A 13,650-nucleotide genomic window follows, 5' to 3' on the forward strand; every position below is an offset into this window, starting at 1 on the left:
TACAGACAAGGAAATTCATAGGACTTGGTAATAAGAAATGGAAGAGCAAATAGTTAAGGGGGACTTTTAGATTCAGCTATACTCATTTGATGGATAATGGAGGCATATGCCATCAATTATGGTTTAGATTTTAGTAGTAAGGTGATTAACTTTCTTTTGCACTTAATAAGTTTGGGTACTTGGACTATATGGTTCCCATTAGCCTGTTGGATATATTTCTGGGCTAGAGATAGATTTTATTTTTAATTTATTTTATTTTTTTAAGACAAGCCAAATTTTATTTTATTTTTTAAGATTTGTATTTATTTAAGAGAGAGACAGAGAGCACGAGCAGGGTGAGAAGCAGAGAAAGAAGCTGACTCCCTGCTAGAGCAGGGAGCCCAATGTGGGGTTCAATCCCAGGACTGCGTGATCATGACCTGAGCCGAAGGCAGACGCTTAACTGACTGAGCCACCCAGGCTCCCAGAAATAATGGATTTTATAGTGATGAGTGTATGCCTGCTAAATAGAGCCATGGGAGAGGGTAAGGGAGAAGAGAAATTGGCCTTGTTACAGATCTATGAGGCACAAATAGCAACATTTAAGGCAAAGTAAAGAAAGAAGCAGCTTTGTAAGAGACTGAAAAGATCTGGCCAGAGAAATAAGGGAAACCAGAAGACTGATGCCATAGAAGGAGATCATTCATAAGTTAGGGCAGTTTTTCCTCAGGCGTAGACAGGAGTGGAATAAAAGTGAATGGGCAATTAGCAAATGAAGACAGTGAATGTACTAAGTCTTTCAGGTAGGTTGTCTTAAAGGAAAACATGGGATTGAATGAAATTTTTTTCCATTTAAAGATGGGAAAGATAAGCACATTTCTGTTATCTTGAGAAAGAGCCAGTAGAAGGGGAGATGAATCTGTAGCAGGGTACCTGAGGAGGTGGGTAGCCTCCTCAGGGTACCAGAGCTACAGGTAGGACTTAGTCTGATAGATAAAAATATACCTCCATTCTTTCCTAACTAGTGAGAATGTGCATTTAAAATAATTTACTTGTTACTTGTATTTTGTTAATTATCCATTCATATTTTGCTAATTTCCTATTAAATTGTTCTTTCAGAAAAATGATTTGTATTTTTGTATATTAGAGAAATTCGTTTTCTGTCATATATATTCCCACATTGTTTTGTCTTTGTTAATTTCTTTTTAGCAGTACATAAGTTTAATTTTTTTGTGGCTAAGATTTATTGCTCTTTTTCTTTGCAGTTTCTAGGAAACTTCATTTTATACTATAATTAGCTTTGAAGTATAAAATACTTCACATGTCTACATTTTTCCTCTTAAGAATTGTTAGCTTATTTATTTTTTTATTGTTTTAGTTTTAAAACTATTTTATAAAATCAAATAGTGTGAGCAGATAAAATTAATTTTATATTAATAAACTTGCTTGATATTGTCTTAAAAGTATCATATCATGTATATCTATATTATATATTTTCCTCACATCTAAGTATATGTGATAGTAAATTAGCTAGAAATGTTAATTTGTAATTGTAATACTAAACACGTGTATGAATGTTGGCTTATTGTTTATCTTCTCTTAAGTTTTAAGCAGGGTCTGAAAACTCTTGGTGTTTTGGAAAAAATTCAGACTTACCCGGAAGCCTTTTATAGCATCTTCTGTCATAAACCTGAGAATCTTTCCGCAAAAATCCTTAGTGATCTTTTTACAGTACGCACATTATCTGATGTACAGGCTTTGGGATTTTGGAACAGTTATTTACAGGCTGTTGAGGGTATGTGGATGTTTTATTTTTATGTAACTGTCATAGAACATTTGTTTCAGTATACTAATTTATTTCTTTGAGTTTTGCTTTTTGGTAATACTTTATCTGCTAACTCCACATTTACAAAATTTATTTTAAGTCAAGTGTATATTATTACTGAGTTCAAAGTGATGAGGAAAGATTACAGAGTAAATTTCAATTTTGCAATTTGTTTTCCTCTAGATAATTTGAGGTGAAAGACATTCTTCCTAGAAAACTATATGGGTGACTGCCACAGCATAGAATAATCTTAAAGCTAATTATCATCTATTTCATCTTTTTCAATTTTACGTTAAACATCATTGAGCATAAGCAATGTAAAATCATTCCATTTAATAGAGTGGAAAAGATTTAACCTTGAGTTGAAATTCTTTTTTAGGTAGGTTATTCAGTTGTTTTATACCATTTAGTTTTCCTCTCTGAGTTTGATGACCTAGTGTATCAAATAGTGATGATCTAGAAATGGCTTAAAATTATTTTTACTATCATGCCCCCTGAACCTCTTGGATTATCTGATAATTTTATATTAGAGAAGACATTCAAATATATAATGAGTAGTTCAACTAAATGACTTTCTGAGTTATACTTTGAGGTTCAACTAAACATTTATTGAGTGTACTATTTTCCTGTTACTGCGCTTGATCTGGTGATTTATTTTGCCCAAGATAGATGTTAGTCTCTTAAATATTCCCTGTCTAGTTGGGAAAGAGTCTATGATGATAGTAATATATATAACATAGATTTTCTTTTTTGGTAAACTTTTCAGATGGTAAATCTGCAATAACAATGGAAGACATTCTTATTTTTGCAACTGGTTGCAGTTCCATTCCACCTGCGGGATTTAAACCCACTCCTTCAATTGAGTGCCTTCATATGGATTTTCCTGTTGGAAACAAGTGTAATAACTGTTTAGCTCTTCCAATCACCAATACATATCAAGAGTTTCAAGAAAATATGGACTTTGCTATAAGAAACACTCTAAGACTAGAAAAGGAAGAAAGTTCTCACTACATTGGACATTAAAATGTTTTGAAGAAAGAAATGCTTCTTTACAAGCTGCTATTGATACTTTTTGTTTCAGAAATCTGTCCATTATTTGAACAAACTTGTCAGCTTCTTGGCCCAATAATAAAGGAATGTTTTGGCCACTTAAGCTAAAAAAATTTTTTGTTAACGTGTACCAGTCAAAGTGATGATACTTTTCTATTTTCTTAATACACACGCATCATAAATTTTAATATAAATAGTGTTAAAACAGCTGTACAGACTTTTTTCAAGTATAATAGCATGATATATATATATGTGTGTATATATATATATATATATAAGAAAAAAACTTATATTCACTGTTTCTGCAAATTAGCATTAGCTATAGGATGCCACAATGATTTTTCTAGTTTTTTGTAATTTTCAAATTCTTATTTTATTTTAAAGCATTAAATGGAAAAGCAAATTGATAAATCCTGTTATATAAATCAAAGGCATATATTCTGGGGTGTGTGTTATAAGTATTTTTTCTAGGATGGCTCTAAATTGGTTAAAAATGTTTTTAGATTACTGATTTATGTTGAAACAGATCCACACTGCAATTAGATTATGCCTAATGGGAAGTATTATATGAAAAAGCAGAATTGCACAAATATTCTAGAACCTATGGACATTCCATAGTCTTAAGAACACTTCTGAGGTGGATAAAGTATTGTTGAAAATACCTTAAAAAGTGTTTAAAGGCTTGGCTTTAATCATAGGATTTTCTTTTTTTCTCTGTATCCCATGTGTGGTATTAAGCCACATTATGTCTGATCCAGAATCATTTGGGGTGTGTCAATTTATCTCTGTGGATTGCCATGTGATAGATTTGACTCTTTGACAGTTATTTATTATCAAGTTGGTTGTATGATAGGTAAGCTGGTACCATTGCATTATACAGTTACCTTCTTTGCTCTTGAAAGATATCTGTTATTATATAAGCAATGTAAAAATATGTAAGAAAGAAATACGAATAGAATGAAAAACCCACTCTAATCTCAGCATGCAGAATTAACTACTGTGTTTCATTCATTCTATAAACTATTTACCTTTCCTTTCCTTTTAAACTTTATTAATGTTACTAAAAGTCAAAGAATATCTAAAAGTAATAAATCATGTAATAACAATTTGAAGGTACATAGTTCCATAGTCATGTCCCCATGTTTATACTCTTGCAAAAGATTTGTGGAAAAGTTTATGTTCCTAATCTATTATCAAACATAAATGGGCCTTCCACCAAAGTAAATTTAAATTGGACGAGAGGTAAATCATTATGAGAGGTTGGTTTTAACGACATTTTTTTTATATACAAAGCAGGTAACAACTATCATCATATTCTCATCCTCCCCAAGACATCCTTAAGTTACTGATATTTTCAAAGAAAAACAACAGGACTGATTTGATACTGGTGATGTATCTCTTAATACCAAAGGAAAACTAAAACATAAATTAAACCCAGCAAATTAAAGTTTCATTTTAACTTGAAGTTCTTAAGAACATTATACAAGGCATTTATTTGTCTTGTATTGAATTGTTAGATCATCAAAAGTAATTCAGAGATTGATTAAGAGTTTGAATATCTAACATAAACTTCAAATTTGCCATACAATTTTTATTCCAAATGTGTTGATAAATTGGATATTTCTCAACCGTACCTAGTTTTTATAAAAAGCCATTAAACCAATAGAAACCAAAAAATCTAATTAAAGCTGTTTTCTGGTCATTTGTAGTTTTAATTTCTCCTACAGTGGTAATTAAAACTGATGAACATTCACACAGTTTTTGGGTGGGTGGGGTTGTAGGGAAGCAATGTGCTTGGGTTGACTATAATTAAAAACAGTATTTCAGCTCTCATTTCACTATTTTATGTGTAGACAGGGCCTTGGGATAAGGTGTGATGTAAATAATAATTTAGGATATTCATGTTTTAAAGTGAAGCATACTCACTGCAAAGCATTTTCTAGGCTTAAGGATGTTACATGAGTTTGATTTTTAGTTAGTCTATATAGTCAAGGCGCATAGTAGAGAATCCTATAGGTTATTTATTTTCTGCAGTGTTACTATGTCACATGGTTGATGTTCTTTTTCTATTCATCGTTCTAGTCAGTACACAACTTACACTGATTTTTAAAAGTAATTATGCTATAAAGCCTTATAAGTGTGTATTTGTATTTCTTAACTATTTCAGTCATCTAAATGTCATATATTTCAAGTTTGTTTTCTATTGCTCTCAATATTAAGGAAAACCATAAAGTCATCTATTGTACATTTACTGTTAATAGTCTGATTAGTTTTAAATTCATTGTTTTTAGACACTTTTAAAAACTTTTAGTATGGGAACTTCATGTGAATACCTTTTATACAATTCTTTACTATTCTTGTACTTAGTCGTTTTAATGTTTTAGTATTTAAGGTTAAAGTTTCTTTAAAATATCTTGTCAGAAACTGGGTTATGATTTTATACATTGTAATATTTAATTTCCATATTATGAATAAGCCATTATTTGGGTCAAGTAAAAAGCCTTCATTTGATTACTAACCTGAGAATTCACTTTGGCTTCTACTTTATGCCTAACTTGTAATAATTTTTTCCCTAAATTTGTGGAAGCTATTGGAACTCAATGCTGAATGCTAAGTAAAGGAGATTATAATAGGTAAGTTTTCTCCATGACTTTGCCTTTAGTATTTAGTCATTATAAGAAAATGATTAGAACAGAAATTCTATTTATATGTAATTCTTTGATATAGGGATTATCACATTCTTCATTGTTAGTTTTACAATAAGCTATTAAACTAGTGTTTATGCTTTAAGTAATGCAATACAAAGTTTTATGCTTCAAGTAATGCAATACAAAGTGGAACACATTGAATAATGGATTACTTGAATGTATATGTAGTTTAGAAAAATTTGGATTGCTTTGGAAAGACCCAATTTTCAAGTTCTCATTTTGACTGTTATCTTTTCCAATTGCCAAACATATTCCCATACCTACTGTATGCCAGATATTATGCTAGGTGATAGTTGATGTGGCAGCCTATTCTCCCCTCCCCCTTTCTTGACTTCAGATGTAACCAGAAAACATGATATAATGACGTTTCCTAAATAAATACGTTCATGCTACTAAATGTGAAGTGCTTATATGAACTAAGTTAAATAACTTGTTAGGATTTATTGAGGTCAAGATTCTGACAATACTAAATAGATACAAGATCTTTTTCATATTTGAGAGATCCTATAAGCAGTTGTTGGCTGACACCTGAGAACCTCTCTTGAATGAGCCATTCTGAGACATTCTGTGTTAAAACTATTCCCTAATGTAAAAAAGTTGTTTGCCAGAATAAATTATTTAAGCCAAAAATCTGGATAGGTATAGCCAGTTAGTTAAAAGTCTACAGTAAATTAGGTTAACACTTTGAAACCATAGTTTGATTCTTGCTGATTCTAGGAATGCATAACAAATTCCTCTCTCAATCTCAGCCTTACAGGTTCTATTTGTCTACTGCCACTATTTTGCGGGATATATTTTTTTATACTTTTTTTGCCCACCTTCTGTGCACTCCTTGGTCAGAACACTTTTTATCATTTCATATGTATATACTATATATAAATGTTAAACATTGTCTTAATGTTTTGTATTAGTATGACTCACAGTCTTAGGAAGAAGTCTGTGATAGAACTGAAATGGTTAGCTGATAGATTTGCATTTGAAAATGAAAGTACCCAAATGAACAAGATTGGGCTTTCAGATATTGGAAGATGATAAAGTGTATGTTTTACTTTCCATGAAGACAAACGATGAAGTAGAACTTTCCCCTAGGGCAGGAATTGTCATTTCTGTTTAATTACAGTACACTTACATCATTGGTGATTCCTTCAAAATATTCCTTCAAAATAACACTGAAGAAAACAGTAAATACTCCAACAGTAAATTTCTTAGTGATTATGCCAATTAGCTGTAAAAATGAGAGATGATGCAATTCTTAAAGGTAAAGAATGTAGGTTCATAACCTTTTATCAACCTATTTTTCCCACCCACCAGCCCCTGGTAGTCACTCTTGGTCTGTGTCCATGAATTTGGCGCCCTTTTTTTTTTAGATTCCACATATAGTTCATTTGATGTAGTGACAACTTTTCAGCTGTAAGATGAATAACGTCTGAGACCTAATACATAATATGGTGACTACAGTTGATAACTATTGTATAATTGAAATATGCTGAGTAGATTTTAAATATTTTCACCTAAACGAAGAGAAATATATGAGGTAATGGATGTGGTAACTAGATAGGGGGAATCCTTTCGCAGTGTTATACTTCTATCAAATCATTAACGATGTAAACTTTACTTTCCAAATTTTGTCAGTTACACCTCGATAAAGTCGAAAAACTTTTTTACACAAAAGTAACTAAAATCAGTTATCAATAGCGCATACGTTTTGTCATCACATGGCTTCACGCGTATATTAAAATACCAGCTCTGTCCACTAACCTCCCCCACCCGTTATGTTATGTGATCTTGCAGTTACTTAAAAGGGAGGAGGATACCAATTTGCCATTTTGTACCTTCCTAGTTCCTGTGTTCATGTAGGCAAAACACCATAAAACTAAACCGTTTTCCCTAACAGATGAGATTGAGAAATCTGCCAGAATTTAGAGCAATGCTCCAAAACTGCCTTGTTTCCCCGAAAAAAGGGGGCAAAGGGGATACTTCTACTGCACTTGGAAACGGAGAAATGAGCTAGCATTTAAACGCCTACTTTGTTCCTGGAGCTTCATTTACTTTAGTCCAGTGATCCTTAAACCCCTAGAGCATTCTCAACATTTAAGAGATCTGAAAACGACCAATTTACTATTTAATTACTAACACCACGACCAATTTAGTATTTAATTACTAACACCACGCTCCTCCCTAAAAGTTCGGTTTAAAGCAGCTACGATTTGAGAAGCTGTGGCTTCATTAGATAGGATAAAAATCCCTACTATTTCACAGCTGAAAGTAAACACCAGGTGTTCAGGTATTAACTCCCCGGGTCTGCCAAGTTTTGAAGAAAGCTGAAGGAGGCGGGATCCAGCCCGCGAGAGCCTCCCTCGGCCCGCCCCTCTGGGCTTTGCTTCCGGGGCAGTCGGGGTGGCCACGTAATCCTCGGGTTGTCCTCGCCAACCGTGCAGTGGATGGTGGGAGTCAAGATGGCGGCGGCTGCAGGGGCCAGTATTCGAGAGAGACAAACCGGTACGATTTATTCCCTTCTCCCTGCGGTTTTACGCTTGCGGTGGAGACAGCCTCTTCCTCTGCTTGTCGCCCTCCCTCGGTCGCGGTGCGTGCAGCTCAGAGACGGCCCTCCAGAGGCTTAGTCCAGTTTCTAGAGCATTGAGAGCCCCTCCCCTTTTGAGTTTTTAGGGAAGATGCCAGTGGCTTGAGAACTCGATCCCTCATATGTGGTTCAGGAGAACGGGCTTCAGGGTGGGTAGTTTGCTACGGGCCTGCTCCTGTCTCTTTTCTACTGGGCGTCAGAAGGGCATCACAAGAAGATATGGTAGCTGGCATTTCCCCCCCTCTGTTGCCACCTATGAAGTCTCTGGGTTTGTTTCTGTGCGTGGTTCAGTTCTCTGCTAGTTTTAATGTTGAAGGAGTTTCGTTTTTGGCACTTCCTCCACAATTACAAAATTTAGGTATTCTTTCAGAGCAGTTTACGTTCTGCTATTTCTCTCCTTTGGACCAGTCTTTTGGGGGTATCTGAAGAGAAATGCCTAGTGATAAAGATTTCCTTCTTCAGCTTGCCGGAATGGAATTGAGGAATGGCAAAAATCAAATGAATTAGTAGCTTTGTCATTTTAACCGTTTGACAGATTAGTATTTTAAAACTATTAGTTTCATCCTCGATAGAGCAGTTATAGCTTCCATTTGTACAGTGAAATCTGGTTGGTTTTTTTTTAGGGTACATATTTCTTCCCTTGATCTTCGATATTTTTTCCATCTTAGAGACTTTGTTTTTCCTTATTTTTTGTAAACTTCTGATAAACATGGTTTATACCTGTTAGCTACAAACTAATGGTTTATGCCTATTAGCTAATTGTCCTGAAAGTTGGCAAGCTGTTTGAGGAGCTAGTAGAAACAACCCATCAAGAATATGCATATTTGGAAATTCTGTCACTTGTAACCATGTTCTGCATGTTAATCTGAAATGAAAAATAAATGGTTACAATTAATATGGCTTACAGAAGGGATTTTGGTTGTGCTTGATTCCTTCCTTTAGAATTCAAAGAAAAAATTGATAGATTTCAATCTAGTAATGACAGAGTGCATATGGAATTGTGTTCCTGCTTTTCCCATTAGGTAATTTAGTATAAGCTATCAGATAAAGTTAAGCATAATTTAAATAAAATTAGGGAAATACCTGCCGTACATTTTATCTGTAAGCAAATAGAAGCCCCACTTGTCTTTGCAGTATGGTTCTGACAGCTTAATGAAGCCCAATGAATTAGGTCATACTACATATTAAAATAAAACAGCATATCAAGGAAGACTTAACCAATACAAAGGAGCTTTTCGAAAAATGAAATTTGTATGGTCATAATTTTTACATGCAGAAACTTTGTAGAATATTAAAATCTAATAGTATAATTTTGATTTCTGTGGAAATAAACTTCATTATAGTGAGATTTCACCTTATAACTAGATAGGTTATGCCACATTAATCATTTATCAAATTACTACTCTAGTTGAGTTCATATTTTTAGAGAAAGGTAAAACCCTGTATATGTGCTATAGGAGCAGAAGTAAACATTTCCCTGATGACTGTTGAGAATGTTTTGGGAAGTAAATCAAAATGAATTCTCAAATATTCTAAGTACGGGACACTGTGATACAGAAGAATTTGCAATCTATTTGGATAGATAATAGCTGATATTGAGCAGTTAATATTGCTCGGCACTGTTGTGATTTTACATGTATTATTGTCTCCATTTTGTAGATGAGGAAACTAAGGTATAGGGAGGGTAACTAGCATGCCTGTTTTTTGCTTTGCCTGCTTGAAGAATATTTATCTTTTAAAAGTCACCTCAAAAGTCATCTCGTTTGTGGAAGTTTCCTGGAACACTCCCCTCTCTCTTCTTACCTTTAGTACAACAGGCAGAATCTTGTGTAACCGTAGCCTTTCACGCATGCCTCTCCATTGAGGGTTCTTGCTCAACATCCCCACTTCTCAACATTGGGGAGCCACAGATCAACTGCTCTCTTGTAGTGATCTCATGTAGCCTCTTGGCTTTAGGTACTATATATATGCTAATGATCTCCAAATTTATATCTCTGCCCTAGACCTTTCCTCTGAACTCTGTCTACCATATCAATTAATGGCAACTCCGTCCTTGTTGCTTAGATCAGAATGTCAGTTCCATCCTTGTAGTTAGTTCCTCGGGTCAAAAGCCTTTAAGGTTTCTTGACTTTTGTTTTTCATATCCCGTATTAGATCTGTGAGTAAATCTTATCAGTTCTATTCTGAAAATATATCCACAATCTGATTATTGTCATTGCTATCACGCAAGTCCAAAACACCATGAATTTTTGCATTAACCTCTTATATAGTCTTCTTGCTTTTATATTCTTGTTCCTCTTCATTTTTCTTCATACAGTGCCAAAGTGATCTTGCCACATATTTGCTCAGAACTCTCCAACAGCTTCCCGTTTCAATCATGGTAAAAGCCAAAAAAATCTTACAGTGGTCTACAAGGCCCTAAATGATCTGTTCCCCACTTAACTTTTTTGACTTCACTCCCTATTACTCTCTTCTTTCCTTGAACACACCAGAATGCTCCCACTACAGAGCCTTTTTATTTGTTACCTCTTTCTGGAATAGTGTTTCAGAGATAACTGGGTGTCTCACTCCTTCACCTCCCTTAGACCTTTACTCAGATGTTACCTTCTCAGGAGACCCTTGTCGGCTACCCTGCTTAAAATTACACTGCAACTCTCTCTTCCCTCTTTCCTTTGTTTTTCTTCATAGCACTTGTCATGATCTCACATGCTACATGTTTAACTTACTTTGTTGTCTTTTTCCCCAAACTAAAATGAAAGCTTCTGAGGATAGGTCATTTTTTTTTCCATCTGTGTGTTTAGTGCCAACAGCTGGAGCAGTGTCCAGCAGATGGTAAACAATCACTAAACATTTGTTGAATGAATAGTAAGTATAGTTGAATATATAGCGAATGAGTGAAGAAAATATTCCAGGTAAGGGTGAAACTACATTAACCAAGCCTAGAACTGTGGATGGTATATTTAGGGTCAGTAAAGAAAACTAGTTTGCTATTTCAGTTAAAAGCAATGATTTAAGCCTTTAGGGAGTTACTCTGATGAAAGTAAAATTATATTCTTACACATTCTTTAAACATAGACCCTGTACTTTATTAAATCAAATCCACTGTGTCAAAATCTCTGTTAACAAGTTAGCCAAGGGTCGGAGTTGAGGAAACTTAACCTAGATGGGACTGAGAAGGCAAATGGAATATCTGCTAAAACACCTTTTTTTCAGTAAGATAAGGCCTAGCTCTAGAGAACTCCTGGGACTCACATGCAGGCCAGGCTGTGTTTTTTTCCTAGTTGTCCTGTTTCAAGAATATGAATAGCTGTTCCCAGAAACAAGATTTTCTCTCTCTTAGGCCATGGGTGCCAGGGTGGTGATGTCTATATTACCTGGAAGTGGGAGGAAGAATTCATTAAAGCTCAGTGGGAGAGTTAATTCTGCAGCACCCTCTATGCCTTCTATGTTATTTCAGTTTTAAATACAAAAGTGGTTTTTTTGTGTGTTTATGTGTGTTTTTATATAATATAATATCTGTAAGCTTTTGAAGCAGCTGTAAATTATTGGCAGTGTGTATTATTGGCTAGGCATTAGCTACTAACATTTTACCAAAAAGTCATGTCTGTATGTACACTGATAGTACTTTACCTACCTAAAGAAGTAAGTATTTAATAGAAGTTTTTCTAGTGAATGAATCAGTCTACTATAAATTGATAACACTGGTGATTTGAATATTATATGATAAATTATATATACTATATATAGTATACAGTATATAGTATTATATAGGTAGGAGTTTGACTTGTAGATTAATATTAATAAAGTCTAATACAAATGCTTTTAAAAATCAGCCAGGTAGATTTCAGGGCTGACAATCTTAAAAATTAAATTATCTAACTACTACCCTTCCTTCAATATTGGCATTCTTGACTTCACATAAAAGTATATTGAGATTTTTATTTTCCTTAGGAAATGTTTCTGAGTCTGTTATCACACATAAAGATGAGCAATAAAAACCTCAAAGTACAATAACATATAGAACATAACTGCTTTGATTTTAGAAATTGTGTATTTTCAAGGCCCTGAAATGTGGGCTATCTACGGGTTTTTTTCAGGGCAAATGATGTGAGGGTTGGTACCTTAGTGGGGGAAGACAAATATGGTAACAAATACTATGAAGACAACAAGCAGTTTTTTGGCCGTCACCGATGGGTTATATATACTACTGAAACGAATGGCAAAAACACATTTTGGGATGTGGATGGAAGCATGGTGCCCCCTGAATGGCTGTAGGCAGACCTCCAAGATTTGCTTCTGCGATCACTCCTGTGGGCCCCTCCACAAGGCCATCTCTGGATGTGGCTTCCTGAGAGCAAGTAAAGAGATCACCTGAGATGGAAGCCACAGCCTTCTGTGTGCATCATTGGCTTCACTGTATGACCGATGATCCTCCAACAACAAAACCACCTATTACTCATAAATTCATCTGGACAAACATAAGTTCAATGTGAGTGGCACTCCAGAACAATATGTACCTTATTCTACCACTAGAAAGAAGATTCAAGAGTGGGTCCCACCTTCAACACCTTGCAAGTAAAGACACTGGAAAACAGTTTGAACATGTGAAATATGGGGCTCTTCATGCAATTGCACTTTTACTGCTTACTATTCATTTGATTAAAATTGTTTGATTAAGAAAAAAAAGAAATTGTGTATTTTCTTAGCAGGAGTTATCTACTATATCTATGGGAAAGTCTCACTTTTTCCATGGAGCATATAATATTAAACCAATACAACTTTTCTGTGAATCTAATGAGATAAATTGGTCATAAAATGTACTGCAAGATAACTACAACATAGACCTGCTGTATGAAGGTTTTGTATATGAACCACTTAAATATATCATACATAATTTTTGTTTTTCAAGTGATTCTGATCTGTGCTTTCAGCCCAACAGTAAATAGACAACAGCTCCAGTTGTCTATTGAGACCCCTGCAAGTTTGCAGTTGATAAAACTTCTTTTTCATCTTTATAAAATGTAGTGTGGGGAAATATCTGTTCATGTCTTCTGCCCATTTTTTAACTGGATTATTTGTTTTTTGGTTGTTGAGTTATATAAGTTATTAAGATATTTTAGATGCTAACCCTTTATCATTGGCAACAACATGGATGGAGCTAGACAGTATAATGCTAAGTGAAATAAGTCAGTCAGCAAAAGATAAATACCATATGATTTCACTCATATGTAGAATTTAAGAAACAAAACGAGCAAAGGAAAAAGAAGAGAGACAAACTAGGAAGCTGACTCTTAACTAGAGAGAACAAACTAACGGTTATCAGAAGGGAGGTGGGGGTCGGTGGGTGAAATAGGTGATGAGGATTAAAGCGTACACTTACCATGATGAGCACTGAGTGATGTATAAAGTTGCTGGATTACTATATTGTACACCTGCAACTAATATAACACTATGTTAACTATACTGGAATTAAAATTTTTAAAAACTTAAAAAAACGTAGTGTGGGA

The 13,650-nt window shown here is 34.4% G+C and overlaps 2 protein-coding genes and 1 pseudogene across 7 annotated transcripts in view; all 3 read left to right on the plus strand.

The window, feature by feature from the left end:
• Positions 1 to 5,959, plus strand: part of G2E3 (G2/M-phase specific E3 ubiquitin protein ligase) — a 60,548-nt gene extending 54,589 nt beyond the window's left edge. For all 5 annotated transcript variants that reach the window (XM_036093125.2, XM_036093127.2, XM_036093124.2 and 2 more), the window contains 2 exons: positions 1,584 to 1,774; positions 2,571 to 5,959. In XM_036093125.2, the coding sequence (XP_035949018.1) occupies positions 1,584 to 1,774; positions 2,571 to 2,827 (448 nt within the window). In that variant the 3' untranslated portion in view covers positions 2,828 to 5,959. The remainder of the gene's footprint in view (positions 1 to 1,583; positions 1,775 to 2,570) is intronic.
• Positions 5,960 to 7,931: 1,972 nt separating this feature from the next.
• Positions 7,932 to 13,650, plus strand: part of SCFD1 (sec1 family domain containing 1) — a 101,266-nt gene continuing 95,547 nt past the window's right edge. For both annotated transcript variants that reach the window (XM_036093128.2, XM_036093129.2), the window contains exon 1: positions 7,932 to 8,061. In XM_036093128.2, the coding sequence (XP_035949021.1) occupies positions 8,004 to 8,061 (58 nt within the window). In that variant the 5' untranslated portion in view covers positions 7,932 to 8,003. The remainder of the gene's footprint in view (positions 8,062 to 13,650) is intronic.
• LOC118536403 (NADH dehydrogenase [ubiquinone] 1 alpha subcomplex subunit 12 pseudogene) lies at positions 11,034 to 12,833 on the plus strand (annotated as a pseudogene).

The sequence above is a fragment of the Halichoerus grypus genome, chromosome 8, assembly GCF_964656455.1.
Source record: "Halichoerus grypus chromosome 8, mHalGry1.hap1.1, whole genome shotgun sequence".
NCBI classification, from domain to species: Eukaryota; Metazoa; Chordata; class Mammalia; order Carnivora; family Phocidae; genus Halichoerus; species Halichoerus grypus.